The sequence below is a fragment of the Rhamphochromis sp. 'chilingali' genome, assembly GCF_963969265.1.
Source record: "Rhamphochromis sp. 'chilingali' genome assembly, chromosome: 1".
Classification (NCBI taxonomy): Eukaryota; Metazoa; Chordata; class Actinopteri; order Cichliformes; family Cichlidae; genus Rhamphochromis; species Rhamphochromis sp. 'chilingali'.
This window is the reverse complement of record NC_137929.1, coordinates 25,608,041-25,624,557: the sequence shown is the minus strand read 5'-3', so window position 1 is coordinate 25,624,557 and position 16,517 is coordinate 25,608,041. Positions and strand designations below refer to the sequence as shown.

Here is a 16,517-nt window from a genome sequence, read left to right as displayed (position 1 = left end):
GACAATACTGTCAAGCTACACTATATTGTCAATGCACCATTTCGCTCAGGTACAGCTTCAGTGAGCACAGTTGTAGTTTTAAATTGTTGAATGGAGGTTAAATTGATGAGTGACATAAATTAGGATACTTTCATCAAATTCTGACATCAGTATTATAATGAATTATAACACAAAGGCCCTTTTAGACTGTTTATGAGTGAATGAAATGATTAAAAAAAAAAGCAGCCTTTCACAAAGGAAACAACCATCTGATTTTGCTTTCATTATCCTGTGTGTGTACTTTGAAAATGCAGCTGGAAATATGGTTTGCAGAAAATGTCAACTTAAATGTCAAGTTTACAATTACAATCATATTTAATAAAAATCAGATTGATACTGCCAATGATAAACACCTTTTAATGTCTCAATCTAAAACACACACTTCACTAGATTTTAATGTAATGCATAACATTTATAATAAACTGACATCTGACATCACAAAATAGTGCATCAGATTGATGCACTATTTTGCAGAGACGAATGACAAAGGATGAGATGTGTTTGAATACAGCTAAACAATGCCATATAATTTTTCGCTCATCAATCAGCACAGAAATAATTAGTTTTCACGCCTGACTATCTCTGACTATCCCTTAGGAGCAGCTGCATTCAGAGTGGGACAGCTTGTTGACTCTGTTTCAGTCAACAATGTTGCTGTTTAGCTGTGAAGAGGAAACCAAAACCACTGGTGCCATAATCATCCCTGTCTCTGTCTCACTCCGTGACCCATTTCTGTATCGTCTCCCTGATGCTCAGCTGTAAAATTACAGAACAGACCTAACATTTAAGGACACATCGGTGGAGTTTCAACAAAAACCGGATGCTCGTCAAGGCGTTGGCTTACAGACACTCACATATCTATACTTTCATTTTTGTGAGGACCGTTAACTCGGCCCTCTCCTAACCTTGACTGTAAAACCAAATTAAAAAGTGCTCGTAAGAGAGATTCAAACAAAATCTGGAACACTTAAAAATTATGTTTGAAATTGAGTGTCAAGGTGAGAAATCTTAACAACTCCATTAAGAGCTGATTTTTCATCTGTAAGGTCAGATATAATAATAACAAATACTGCTTCTCAGGCACAAATGCACACAGACAGAAAATGACAGTATAAATCTGCCGCATGCCCTTTCAGACATGATATAAGACAACAAGTTAGAATGACAAGCGAAACAGAGACAGAGGGAAAAAAATAGTTATGGTTTTTGTTTTACTTTGTACAAAAGAAAAATGGATATCCCACCCATTTCCTGCACTATGCCTCACTCTGTGGAATAAATAACTGACACACACACACACACACACACACACACACACACACACACACACACACACACACACACACACACACACACACAAACAGAGCTAAACCAAATTGTCTGGTGTTGAATGATGCGCCCAGATTCAAGAGTATCAACACGGCTTCCAAAAATGTTTGTGAAGCGGGGCCGGTGTCTAGCCGCACACTGCTTTTTGTAACTGAAAATGGAGAAATGACAAAAGAAATCGACTAATAACTGAAAAGGTACAGCAGCAGTATCTCTCTGTGTGTCACATCTGAGCAGCTCTGCATTTACTACTGCGGGTTAGACCCCATCAAAGGTGTCAGAGCAGCAATCAACCTGTCACGCTTCCACTAGGGTGTTCAACAGACTGACTAAACACAATTTGGACCTCTTAGAGCATCCAGTGAATGTGAGTTGAATTCATACTGGCTAGACACCCAGACTTCTTATGTCTTGATTAAACCCTGCTTTGGTTTTTCAGCCAGATGAACTCTGAGGTCAGTGTAGCTCTTGGATGAAGCACTGACCCCATTCCCTTTTCTGTACTGGCTGACTCTTATCCAAAACATTTGAGGTTTTCCTGTTAGTAAGAGACTAAAATGTAACACATTCATGTCAAAGTTTATCATACAAATAGAGCATGTGATGTATTATAATCTCTCTCTTGATTTATTTAAATAAATTATTGTACTGTATGTTCTGTTACAATAGAGGTTCATATTAAATTTGGCCGGAGTCTCAAATAATGAGGTCAGGCTCAAAAATCTGTGGTTTTCTCCTACTGGATCAATATGATGTCATTTACAGCACATATCCCTAATATGGTCGCGTCAGGTACATAAGCTCCACCCGCTGTTCTAATCTTCTTGTTTATGACGAGCAGCCAATCAAAAGAATTCTGGTCTAAAAGGCAGCTGAAGGGTGTTGAAACAACTTATTTAAGACAGAGGATGAAGTAAGAGGATGCACCAAGGCACAGTATAAGATATATAAAGATTATTTCTAAATGAATCATGGAAAGCTACTCTAGTCGAGTCTAAGAATAAAGATATGGAACTGTTGAATGAGCTGGGAATTACAAGCCCCTTTCAAGTTCTTTAATTAAAACAAATAAAATAAGTCAAACAAGCTCTTTAAGCGTGATTGCACAACAATCAAAATGCACAGAAGAGTGGAACCACTACGAACTAGTGGAACCAATAACTCTGTGCAGACATTAGGGTTTCAACAATCCTGCCCACTCTACTATGGAAAGAATGAATGCTAACAGCTTTTTGTGGGACATCAAAGGTCTAGGAGGACCACTGGTACTGATATATCTCTGATGATGGAAGCCGTAGTATCATCAAGTTAGAGTGACTGTCATGTTTCAAACACTCTGTGCTATAAACACTTCAACAACACTGCGGAGGAACACAGTGATGTATTCCCAGTGGCATCCTCATCAAAGTCAATCATCAGACTGCAGTAACTACAAAACCACATCTCCAAGGCTCTTTCCAAACATCTCTATGTTGAATGGCATTGCTGTTTGATTAGATACAGGGGAGAGATCGGAATGAGTGCCCCCGCATATTGATCTACAAATACAATAACACAAAAACACAAAAAAATGTGTACTTGAGGCACTGATTCAGGGACACTTATTTTGTGGTTCCTCAATATTTTATTCTAAATACTTTTAGTTCTAAAAAACGCACATGTAACACACTATCCTTTCTTTCACCTGACTGCCTGTGCAAGGACTAAGTACCTCTGTTTTTTTAAAGGCCGCTTCACGCTAACATTGACTCCATGGGGAGCAAAGGCCTCACGAGGACTAATGGAACAAAGCAACAACGTTTTTCCTTAGATATTATATAAAAGCTGTAGCAGGGGATCAGGTATAAGAGCAGTTTTGCAGGCAGCATTGCATAACTGATACAACTGTCTCGAATGAGTTAAAGGGTATGTATAACACTGTACACGTTTACAAGAAGTTACATTTCAAATGCTAGTATAACATGTATAAGTCAAAATCTTGTTTTTGGTAAACAAGATTTTTTTCTATATCCAACTTCCATCAATATCATGGGATATATCCTAGTTTTGAATATCATCAACAACAACAACAACAATCTTTATTTATAGAGCACATTTAAAAACCAGCGGTATACCAAAGTGCTTAACATAAGAGACAGAGAAGTAACACGAGTATTATAAGGCCTTAGCAAAGTATCAAATATACTCACAGGTCAATGCCACTAATACACAGGGGTAATATAAAATGCATATCAAAATAAAAACATAATAAAAGCACAAGCCATAAAAAATATGTATAAGAAAAAATAGAGTAAGTCTAAGAGTCAGGTGCGAGCATTAACAAGCAGGACAGGCGAGATTAAACAAATAGGTTTTTAACCGTGATTTAAAAGATTGGATAGAATCGGACGTCCGGATCACAATCGGAAGGTTATTCCACAACTCTGGTGCAGCCAGGGCAAACGCCCGGTCACCTCTAGACTTCAGCCGAGATCTAGGCTGCACCAAGAGTAACTGAGTAGATGATCTTAATGCTCTGGCAGGAACATACGATTTAAGGAGTTCCTTGAGGTGGCTCGGTGCTGTGTTGTTGGTCATTTTAAACGTAAGCAGCAGTATTTTAAATTGGATGCGGTATTTTATGAGTAGCCAATGCAGGTCAGCTAGAACAGGAGTGATACAGGCAAACTTCCCAGTTCTGGTCAGAATGCGTGCCGCAGCATTTTGGACTGTCTGCAGTCTATGAAGGAGGGCAGAAGGAAGACCAAAATAAAGTGAGTTGCAGTAATCCAGCCTTGAGGTCACAAAGGCGTGGATGAGCTTTTCCAGGTCCTTATGCAGAACATACTGCCTAGCCTTAGAGATGAGACGGAGTTGGTAGAAACTAGATCTGACTACAGCTGACACTTGTTTATCGAGTTTGAACGAGCTGTCAAGCAACACGCCCAGATTGCTAACAGTGTCAGAAAGGGAGCTGGTAAGGGAACCAAAGGCTTCACGAAGTTGGCCACGAGGAACGTTGCTGCCAAATACCACGATTTCAGTTTTCTTATCATTTAGGATAAGAGAGTTTGCTAGGAGCCATTCTTTGACCTCGCGCATGCACTCTTGGAAACAATGGAAGGACAAAGCAAGATCATCATTTAGTTCAAAGTAGATCTGTATATCGTCAGCATAGCAGTGGAAAGCGGTGCGGTATTTCTCAAAGATTGCACTTAGAGGGAGCATATACAGTGAGAAAAGAATAGGGCCTAACACAGATCCTTGAGGCACACCACAGCAGACAGGTGCAGCGGAGGAAGAGCAAGTGCCCAGGTTGACAAAGAAGAACCTATTGGAGAGGTATGATTTAAACCAATCAAGGGCAACACCTTTAATGCCTACAGTATGCTCAAGCCTCGCTAATAAGATGTTGTGATCTACCATATCGAAGGCCGAGGATAAATCCAATAAAACTAGGACCGCAGAGCGTCCATTATCAGCAATTAGAAGCAATTATCAAGTACAAATTTAATGTATGAAATTGAAAGTAAGAATAAAATAGGAAGTACAGAATTTTGTTTCAGCCCTGTATACCATGAGGAACTCTGAAAATGTTAAAAATATGAAGGTTGAATTTCTCTCTATCCTCTAGCTTGAGGATCCTGTGCAGTATCTCAGCTGTTCTTAGGACTGCGCTCTTCTGAACAGAGATCTCTGGGAGTCCTAGTGCTCCGCTTCCCACTGGGACCACTGTTACCTTCACCCTCCACATCTTCTCAAGCTCTTCTCCGAGCCCTTGGTACTTCACGAGCTTCTTGTGTTCCTTCTTCATGATGTTGCTGTCATTCAGTATGGCTACATCTATCACTATGGCTGTCTTCTTCTGTTTGCCTAACACCGCTATTAGCCATCCCCATTTTGTCCGTCTGTATCTTGAAGTCTCACATGATCTTAGCTCAATTATTCTCAACCACCCTAGGGGGCGTCTCCCATTTTGACCTCGGGAGATGTTTCTGTATACTATGCTGAACACTTGGTTATGGCGATCCATGTATGCCCTGCCTGCTAGCATCTTGCACCCTGTTGTTATGTGCTGGATTGTCTCAGGGGCATCTTTACACAGCCTGCACCTGGGGTCTTGCCAGGTGTGGTAGACCCCAGCTTCTATGGATCTTGTGCTCAGAGCTTGTTCCTGTGCTGGCATGATTAGTGCCTGTACTGTCTTTCAGTCCAGCTTTGTCCAGCCACTGGTAGGATTTCTGGATGTCAGCCACTTCCTCTAACTGTCGGTGGTACATACCGTGCAAGTTTTTTATCTTGTGGTATTATAGGTAATTTAAGGCTATAAAACTGATTATGATTCAGACAGATGATTGGCAACATGATGTTTTCTATGCTATCCATTCTTAACACCTTGGAACATGCTTTCTGGTGCAAATTACAGTTGAAAGTCCAAAATTACACCTTCCTTCTCCAATCTTCACACTCTGCAAATCCATCCAGAGGGCCAGACTCTACTCTTTGATGGGTTAGTTCAGACCTGCAGGCTGTATGTTCAACAAAGTTAACAGAACACTACTCCAGCAAGAAAATAACAATGGCGAACTGCATCTGTTTATTTATGATTTAAGAGCTCTCTTTGGCAGTCAGGAGCTGTGGTTATCCCCTTTTAACGTTAAAAGCCGCTCAAAATCTGAATGGCTCATTCAGAGACACATATTCTGATCTATGGAGAAAGCAAAGAAACTTTCTCATGACTTCTGGGCCTCTAGACACAGTGGGGACACTTAATTATGTTCAAGAACAATGAGAGTGGATTTTGCATAATACAGTTTGTCTCCTCTGAAACATCATTAGTATAATGTTTCCAGCATTGCTCTCTCATACACACACACACACACACACACACACACACACACACACACACACACACACACACACACACACACACACACACACACACACACACACACACACACTTCTGAGAAAAAAACAACCCAATCTTAAAGTCTGCTAAGTCATTTTCTCCACAGATACAAATAACTATTTATGATCAAGGAATAAACAGACGATGCACAAATAGTTTTATATGAAACGCCTCAGTCCTCATTATTTGCTCCCACTTGGATGTTTCTTTCTCACTTTCTGTTCTTCTCCCTTTTCACCCCTTTATTCCTACGCAGCCCTCATTGCACCCTCTACTTACTCAAACCAAACCACATCACTTGAACCTTCGTGTAATTAAAAAACATGACATGTGATTATGAAATCAGGCTCTCTAAGAGAGGACTGGCAAATGTTTGGATTGTAGCCAAGTTATACAAACCGTGACATATGTGATGAGTGTGGCGCGCAGATATGCTGAAAACAGTAAAAAAATAGTAAAAATAGGGTGTTATAAATGGGTCAGTGCTACACAGCTTCGCAGAGCATGATTAAGAAAGCACGGGGGGGGGGGGGGGGGGGGAGATATGTGGAAAGTGCGGAGGAGTCAAGTCTGCTTTGGAAATAGATAACAGACTTCATGAGGACTGAGTGTTTGTTAATGCTTTTTGCTTGTTGTTTTAAACTGAGTTACATGCACTCCTGGTTAGCCTGCAGTAACAGCTGACAGCCTGTCTCCTCTTTAATGACCCTACAGTCTCAATTTGTGTGGGTCTGAGTGTGTGTGCATGTTCCAGTCTTGTGTTTTGTGTGTGTATTTGTATTTCCTACCTTCAGTCTCTGAGGGTGCGGCGGCCTCAGGTGAGAGAGTGTCTTGGCCCCAGTCTCCTGTACTGTAGATCTGCACTACCAGGAGTCGCTTCAGTGAAACCAGGTCAGCATCTTTGAGCCCCATCTCCAGCTGATGAACAATGCTACGGCCTGGCTGGCTGGTCACCAGAGTAACCTGGGGAAGCAGCACAAATATTGCTCCCAGGAGCACAGACATAGACATTTCATTAGGTTTCCAATGTCAAGGGGCAAGCTGACCTCAATGCAACACAGTGCAAAAAAGTCATCAGGCTCAAAAAGAACTGAGAGGTGCCCTCTTAATGCTTCTTTAAACCACACTGCACAATATTCTGGCCACTACTTGTTTTATGCGCCGACTGATGAGAATGACATCCATGCCATTCACACTACTTCAACTCAAGTGTGCTGCAATTAATCTGTGATGTCTTGCGATGATGTAACCCATTCGCTGCTCTTCCACAACCACACTACACAAACACTATCACTTTTCATTAGCAAGCCACATTGATGTTCTTTGCCACAACTCTTTTCCAAAACCTTTCTGTATTTGAAGTGTTCCAGCTGGTTTTATGAAGGATTATATCAGAGTCACAGGACACAGCAACACCACAACAAAGCATTCTTTATGTCTGACAGTGCTGTGTCTGTTGGGAGTTTGGGGACATGACATGCAGTAAATTACAGTTACTAAAATGAACATGTGATGTCACAACCACTAGATACAAAACAATGTCAGCCCAAAAGGAAAGTGGTACATGCATACTCAACTCTACATTTAAAGACACTCTAAAGGTGTATGACTGTATGTACTGTATCTCTAAGTTTTTGTTATGTGTTAAGCCTCTTAACACTCATTCAAGCATATAAAGGCAACTAACTCAAGAGCTGAACCTGATAAACGACCTAAGAGATACAGCTGGTCCTTGTGTTATTCGATCTACAATTCACTGAAGCCTCATACGAACTAATTTCAGTGGAAGAGTGGCTGTCAAGAAGCCAATCCCAATTTAAGGAAGGGAAACAACTAGAAAAGACTTAGATATGCTAAATTACACATAAACTGGTTTGAAAATCAGAAGCAACAGCTGATAAATCCACATGTTTGGTTCAAACTATCGTCAATATTTCAGAAGAAGGATAATGATAGAATAGTGCCTACATTATAGGTAAAAACATACCTTGATGGAAAAACATAAAACTACTACTATGGACTACTATCAGTGATGGATTAGCATACACAGAGCCTGAACCTCAACATTATTGAGGTAGTGCCGGAAAGAACAGAACAAAAGTCAGCCAACATTAAAAGAAGACTTTTGAATGTCCTTTAAAAACCTTGGAAAAGTATTCCTGAAGACTACTTCAAGAAACTGCAATAACACTTGTCTGAGACAGTTCACACTGTGTTATAGAACAAAGATGGTCACATCACACACTGACTTTCAAGTTGTTAGAGTTGCATTTCTGTATCTCTATTTGCATGTTTCAGTAAACTACCTCGCATTTGTTTTACAAAAACACAAAGAAGTGAGGGCAGTTCAACATTTTTGCACAATACTGCACCTTGACAAAAAATATTTTAAAAACTGTCTCTTTGCAGAAATCCTGAGCTAGTCACTCATCTGAGTTTATTAATGGCTTTTCATTTGAAGATGATGTGAAGATTAATGGCTTCCCCTCTGAATGACCTGTAATGTTGGGTTCTGTATGGAACAAGGTTTGAGGGTCTTTGTGAGTAACTGGGTTACTCAAGATTTCTAGAGAGAGACATTACTGCTGAGATTTTCAAATGTATTTGAGCACCAAAGCAGATGCCTTCAGGTCCTGTTATATTCAAGGGAAGGCGGTATTCTACAGCAGATAAAACTGGAAAACACAACAAAACAATCTAAACAGATAAACAGCATCACAGCCCAAGAGGGAAAACATGTCAACTCGATTTGGGAGCGAGCTATCCCTTTAATTTATTTTTTTTCTCTAACTGAGCTCTCATTATCTGTAAATGAACAAAACTACTGGTAATACGTTTTAAAATGTTTTTACTCATCCGTTATCTTTTTAATAATGAAGATTTCGGCTGAACATTTGGACTAAAGACAGCAACTTAAAATAAGCAGGAAAATATGATCATGGGAAGAGATGAAATTAGTTTTCTGTGTCATTTACATGCCTAATGGGGGAAAAAAGATAAAATAATGCTAGGCTGACATTTAGCATTCTACTGAATCACATTAACAGTAGCAGGAAATGATGATTGTATTTCGGTTATTGATGAGAGCTGCTCTCGGCTTCCGGCTGTTTAGAAAAAGTGGATGGAAACTGCTGCTCAAGGAGAACACATGCATGCATTAAGCGTCATGTATCTGAATGAAAACATGCATTGTATTGGTGGGCTAGCAAGGCACACACAGACACACATGCAAAGGGCCATGCTTCTGTTTTTTCCTTCACTGTCTCCTAACAGCGTTATTCATATCTCCTACCCTTGGAAGCAGTGGGTCTTAGTGCAATCATCTGTCCAGTGCCTCATAAAAAGCCTCATAAACAACCTACAGCCTGGTGTCCAGAGGACACAATGTTCAGCAGCTACCACAGTTCTTACTGGCTGACTGCCGGCCTGACCCGTACATTTAACAAATTAGATGTTTTCAGTGAGCTGAAAGCATCTAATTTGTTAAAGTGAGAGTGAACACATGCCATAAACTATCACTTGGTGACACCAAAAATGTTTTCTGCGGTGCGTTATGAGCCTGCATGTTTTTGCATACCATTAGCAAAAAACATTACACAACATTAATAGAATTGAACGGATCTATGAACTTCAGCAGCAGATATGAGCTTTTAGTGAAACTTGTAATGTTACACTTAACTGTTCAATAATGAGTCAATACAACAGGATACAAGAGGATTTACTTTTTGAAACTGACTGCACGAAGCTCACTAAGGAAACTGGCTTCACTATTTCGTACACTGGCGTTAAGTACCTGATCCGATTTCCCCTTCAAATGGGGAAACACTGAAACTACTAAAGCTTTTTGCGATGTCCTCTTTCTACAGAGATGGTTCACAAGCAGATAAATAGTAGCTCTTTTGCTCCATTTCATATGTGGACAGGCTTATTTTAAGTGCACTGTTTCATATAAAACATGAAGAGCCATTAGCAGAGGGTTGTTAACAGAGACATGCTAATGAGATTGCCTTGTTCAGTCTGTTTTTTGCAGCTGCTTAATACACTGAATTGGACCTGAGGACAGCTCATTTAATAGGTATGAGTGGAACCTCTATCTTGAATATCCAAAGGGGATCTATTTAGCGTGAGCTGGTCTGCAGCTGAAAAGATTATCCTTGATAATGAAAATGAAGATAAAGTTTAAAAAAAAAGAAATCCAGTGACAACAACTGCAGAGAAAGAAAAATATGTAAATGAAAAAACATGAAAAACTGTGCCTATTATTCTCCTCACAGATCTAATTGACAGTTCAGGGGATGGAAAGAAGTAATTTACCTGCCGCAGGTAATGCTTCGGTTTCGATGGAAATTTCTCAATGTGTTCTCCTACTTAGAAAGCGCTGATGAATCTCATAAAGCTTTTATGATCAACATGCTCCCTGTGCCTCATAGGGGATGTAGCTCAGTGGTAGAGCGCATGCTTCGCATGTATGAGGTCCTGGGTTCAATCCCCAGCATCTCCACTTCTGTTGCCATTTAGAACTATTTAGACTCAGATTTCTGTGCTACAAAGTGGAATTTGAGGACAAGAAACACGATTATGGTTTAATGCTTTGTATTTACTGTAACAGTTACCAGGGTACTCTTATACCACAGATCTAACTGGCTCTCTAGCAGTGTGTGTTCAGTATAATCGATCAGCACTTACAAACCTACTAAGCAATTTTTTGAAAATAGTAACTGAAAGAGCCTGTTAACCTCTTTGTGCAGATAGTTAGAGGCTTTATATGTGTTTATTACTCCACTAACCATCAGCAAAGTTAAACAGGCTGTGTGTGACACCCTTTCTAAAAGCTGTTTGCCAACTGTAAATGAAAACCAAAGTTAAATTATTCACTAAAAGTTACAGAAGTGTGTACGGTGTTTGTGTCTTCTTTCACTATAAAGACAGAGCTTTCACACATGTGTGTTTCTTTGGAAGATGATCAGGATAGTTGCTCTCTGCTTTGTACTGTGGGGCTGATTCCTAAGTCAATGGTAAGAGTGGTCTCTGAGAGGAGCTCGCTACCCAGTCCCTGTGACTTGTACAAATGTGCAGTTTTACATAGAAATTCATTTCTTGCTGTGAAGTGTCGCTTCTCACCTCCACAGAGATGTTGCTGCCGGCCTGACTGCCAGCGCTGGTGTGTCTGATGTACTGTTTAAACTGCTGCAGACTGTCCAGCACTGCCTGTCGCAGCAGATCAGCTCCCGCGGCTGCTCCTCTGATACAACCTTCACTTGGAATAGACCTCAGCTCTTCAACACAGGAATGCAGCCTGGCGAAGTTACCACGAACTTGCTAAAATAACAAAAGTGACAGGGAATGAAAAATGGATAAAAATGGGAGATAATGTGGATGACAGAATGCAAAGCAGGAAAAGGGCTGATATTTATGTATGAAAGAAAAAGCAATTATAGGAGAGAAATAATGTGTTTTGCACTGCTTTCAGGAATATTACACTTTTATCCATCTTACCACAAGTGGCAATAGACATTCCCGCTGCCTGCTGACGGCATACAGGCTCAGTAGAGGTATCCTACAGGGCCCATCCAGACTAGAGGCCAGAGACAAGAAGTTGTCGAGAGCATCGCAAAGAACTGTGCGGGTCTCTGACCATCGGGGCGGCAGCGCCTCCACAATTAGGACCCTGGCTGGTTGCCGTGGGAACGACGAGGACCAGAAAACCAAACTTGGAGAGTTGGAAGAAGTTGCTGCCCTCTTTCTGCTCTCCATGATAGCCTGCAAACCACAAACACAATGCTGAAGGAACACATAAAGTACACAAAGACAACAAAAGAAAAATGTAAGGTCTCTTCCCCTGTAATGACAATCACCCTTAGGAATTAACAAGATTCATTAAATAAGTACATTATCTGCAGTCCTAATCATCAGTAGGGAAACTAGAACAGAACAAAATAAGCAGAATAAATGAGTTATGCTGCATATGAAAATATGTAGCGAGAAACTAGGTTATAAATCAGTCCATTCTTACATAACTCAGGGCTTTCCTTTAGATCTGAGGAGGATGGTGGGAAAAGAAGTAGTTGAACACTGAAAACATAAGAATATAATCTGAAATGATAACACAGCCAGCTCTGCTGCTCTCAAATGTTCACTTAATCAGAATCATGTTACTATGCTGGAATAAATCATAAATGAAAATATGTAAAACCAAAATGGACAAAATGGAGCATATAAAGAAGACTAAAGTAAGCAACGCTAATGTGTCGAATGCTCCAAATACTGATCAATTTTATCACTGCTGTTTTAAAGATATGATACCGGCAACATGTTTAATATTTTAGAACCTTTAAATTATCTGTTTTGCATAACCAGCAATCCAAAACGCAAAAAAACCCCCCCATTATAATATGAAATGTAGTAATTGACAGCTGGGAAATGGGTCTTTGTGAGGGTGACTATGCACATAAGCACAATTCCATGCTTGAGAAAATAAAACCCACTTAAAAAAGGGACTACAACACATTTGAAAAATATCAGTACCTCATTTTTTCCTTTTGCATCCGCATTCGGGGAAAACCCCCAAACATATCCTTGCAATATTTCCTGTAGATTTCAGAGGGGTAGATGACTGAACAGTCTGAACATATATATTTTGTAAGAAGGGCCATCTGTGTGGCTGTCAAAAGGAAGCAATCAGTCATCCATCACACAGGATGTGCCCAAAGGGTTAAAGAGGGAAACCCCCTAATCTTTCTATAAACAGTTACTCCATCAGAAACCCGTCATTATGGAATATATATCTGCAGCATCGTTGTCTCCCTTTACTGACACACAGCTACTCAGCTGGTTGTTTAATTTCCACAGCTTGTTGAGTGCAGCTGATGGCATTTTGTTGTGTAGTTTACACATAAGGGACTGTGACGTGAATTTCATTTTAAGCAAATAACTGATTAAATTGCTGAATTAATTGCTGTTTGTCAAATATGAAGATTTGATCATTTTTTCAATTCATTGTAAACAGAATATCCTTTGGTATGGGACTGATTGTTATAGTAATTAAGCTTTGACTGGGATGTGCAAATTAGCACACTATTTGACTGATATGTTACAAAATGAAATTACTCTGAGACATAGGATAGATCATGTCTATGTAAAACACACTTAAAAACCTGAAATAGTAAAGGCAAGTCATAGGCCTGACTCAAGGCTAAAAACAGAAGCAAATACAACAGATTTAGAGCCATTACTAGAGAGCTTGGAGTGGACTTATCAGGGCAAAACCATTGACAGAAATAATCCCTCAAAGGCTGAGCTCCGAGCACTCTTTATCATCCCAGGTCTTTTAATCCTGTATCCCCAGGCCCTGCTCTATTGTTGTCTTCAATATAAAGGGCACATTGTGTAAATATGTGCATTGTTTGATTGTGTGCCCTTTTCATCTACCTCTGACTCAGTTCTCCTCTTCTAAGCCAAATTCTGTGCTTCCCACCACCCAGATCAAATATCTTTCACCTTCACACCTTGATCTTGCATCACCTCTAAGACTAGACTCTGTTCAAAGACAAATAAATGTAATCAGATTCAACCCAGTAGCTAAAAAAATGAATCCTTTTGCCACAGGGGTTTTGGGTTGGTTATTCACTGACCTAAAAAATATTTCAGGCATTACTTAGTGGTGTGAATTTAACATCACACTACAGTGACACAAACACAGCTCTTTTTGTGCAGCTTTAATAAGCCAAGCAGTCCATACTGCCTGTGGTCATGTCTTTAATTAAATGATTTTGACACAAATAATAGGTGGCAAGAAACATTAATTTATTAGTATTTAAAAACTAAACACATGTAAATTAGATTATTCTTAGATTAGAAAGCTGTTATATTAATTTTAGCTAGGATTAGCAATTTATACCTTGCAAAGTTTAGCTAACATTACCTTGCTGAGTTTAAGTTCCAACTTCTCTCAAAATAGCTTCTGCTGGACGGTCTGTTATGTCAAGTAGACAGGTTAATAAAAGTATATAGAAAAGAGAAAACCAACAAACTTTTGCGATACAACATGCACAGGCTCTGCTTCTTATCAACAAAATAGCTAACCTAGACCTGAGAGTTAGTCGGTTAGCATGCTAACGTTAGCTAGCTAACAGTAGGCCTGTAACCTGAATCCAGAACAGCTTCAATACAAAAGGGCATAAATAACATAATAGAGACACAGCACCAATAATGTTACACTGGGAGTTAACTAAACTTACTTTGAAACAATTTCTAGTTTACTCTGCTAATTTATTAATGCTGAATAAAACTGACATATGTGGGGAATTTTGCAGGTATATAAAACTGATAATTCATTTTTAGAGAATTTCATCTACATTTTAATATTATTTGAATTAAACATCTGTAATAGATGGTAGAGAGTAGTTTTTTTTTTTTAAATTCAAGACAAACAGATTTTTATTAAGTTGCTGAGACGTTATTATTTTCAGTTGTTGTGTTAAATTTCTTTAATCTTAGTAAGCAGCAATTTCAATGTTTCATCTACCCAACTGATTGTTATTACTCCTTAAATACATTGTGGTATTATCTTCTCAGAACAACCACTTTGCGGTCTGCCTCTGACATCCTCTGTTGTATGGAAACTGGCCTTCAATTTGGAGATGTACTATGGCTCACTCCAAACGACGCTACAACTTGGTTTTGCAGAACAAATGCTTGAAGTTTCTCTGTGCACAAGCCCTATCCAGATCAGTCAAATATGGCATGCTTGTAGCAGGTACTGTTAATCAGGTACCAGTCAGGCACTTGATTGTTAGCTCCAGGGGTACCAGGAGCTCAAAACAAGAGTCAGTATCAGAATAACCTGTTTGGCATTGACAGAGAAGATTTGGCAAGTTTTTCACAGGCATCTTACATATGCAACTATGCAGCTCAACCCACAGTTGTATTTTTCTTACAAATGCAGTACCACTTAAGAGGACATAAACAGGCTTTCCAATGGTAAAAGATTTATATCAAAGAAGCATTGTTACAGAAATGAAATACACAACCAAATACAAATTTCCTTACCTGTTGAGCTAAGTTTATATTAAAGAATAAAAAAATCCCCATAAAGTTTTTCGAAATGTTAACTCAAAAACCCCATTTGCATCTTGTTCTGCCCCGCTTCTGTGTTTATTTCTATTCATCATTTGTAGATGAATACAGAAAAAGATCAATGAGAGGCAAAGTGCAGGGACAGAATAAAAGGCATGGAAATGTGTTCCTGATTGCTGGTTTGCTTGATTCAAGTGCTTTCTTGGACTTTGTGGCTGTTTATATGTGAGAGAGCCAGACGGTCCGAGCTGTGAAGGTGCAATCAAGATGTGAAGGGAGCTGCAGTCTTGGAAAATGGAATACAAGGTTTTTGATGAATGTGTGTGTATGCGTGGATGAAGGGGCTTTGTAAAGGGGTCTGCATAAAAGGCTTTGGTGAGAGCTCTGTCGTGAAATGAGAGCTGCTGCAATCGTGCACAGTCATACTCGCCGTCTCTCTCTCGCTCCCCGTCACTCTCTCTCAGGCACACACAAATGCTCCCAGTGAAACATGTCACTGCCAGGGTATATGAGTTTGTCATGAAGAAACTGGAACATGCACATCTGTTTAAGGGAGATAAGAGGTATGTGTGTTTTTTGGTGGAAAAAAGGAAAAAAAATAAAATAAACTTAACTTCTGCCAACCCACTGCACCTGGCAAAACCATTTGGGGATAAATATGTAGCCGGTCCTGATGTGAAAACACACTCTGTCTTTCTGTGCGTATATCTATGTGTGTGTTTGCGTGTCAGCAGCTGATTAGGGCTTAATGTCACCTATTGGGCGGTGGCTTCTTGAAGGCACTGGCAGTTCTCCATCTTGCCTTTTTCTTTTTTGGCTAAACTTTTCATATCCCACGCACCTGCACCATCTTCCAGGTTTTTTTTTCCAGTCACTCTTTATACCTCCTGTCAACATCCCACTTGCCTGCCCTTGCTCAAAGCTCTATTTTTATCCTAAATGTATATGTTGTGCATCCTGTTGCAGGGACTTCACTGTGAGGAGCTTGACTGGGATGGATGTTGAGCAGTCAGTCTGAACTATGAGGGTCTGTGTAAAGGGATTAGGTGCACTGATATGATTGGAGCTTAATCAGTCTTACACAAAGAGCACACACACACACACATGTGCACAAAATGCACACATGAATTTGCTTCCCAATTTTGTTGTGATGAACGCACACACTTCTAGGTCAATAGGAGCTTTG

At 39.8% G+C, this 16,517-nt stretch overlaps 1 protein-coding gene across 1 annotated transcript in view; it reads right to left on the bottom strand.

Moving 5' to 3' along the window:
• The window catches only part of m1ap (meiosis 1 associated protein), a 66,283-nt gene extending 51,959 nt beyond the window's left edge, over positions 1 to 14,324 (bottom strand). The window contains exons 1-4 of the mRNA XM_080877014.1: positions 14,178 to 14,324; positions 11,753 to 12,016; positions 11,378 to 11,575; positions 7,045 to 7,219 (exon numbers count right to left, since the gene is read on the bottom strand). Coding sequence (XP_080733140.1) covers positions 7,045 to 7,219; positions 11,378 to 11,575; positions 11,753 to 12,010 — 631 coding nt within the window. The 5' untranslated portion in view covers positions 12,011 to 12,016; positions 14,178 to 14,324. The remainder of the gene's footprint in view (positions 1 to 7,044; positions 7,220 to 11,377; positions 11,576 to 11,752; positions 12,017 to 14,177) is intronic.
• Positions 14,325 to 16,517: the final 2,193 nt, after the last annotated feature.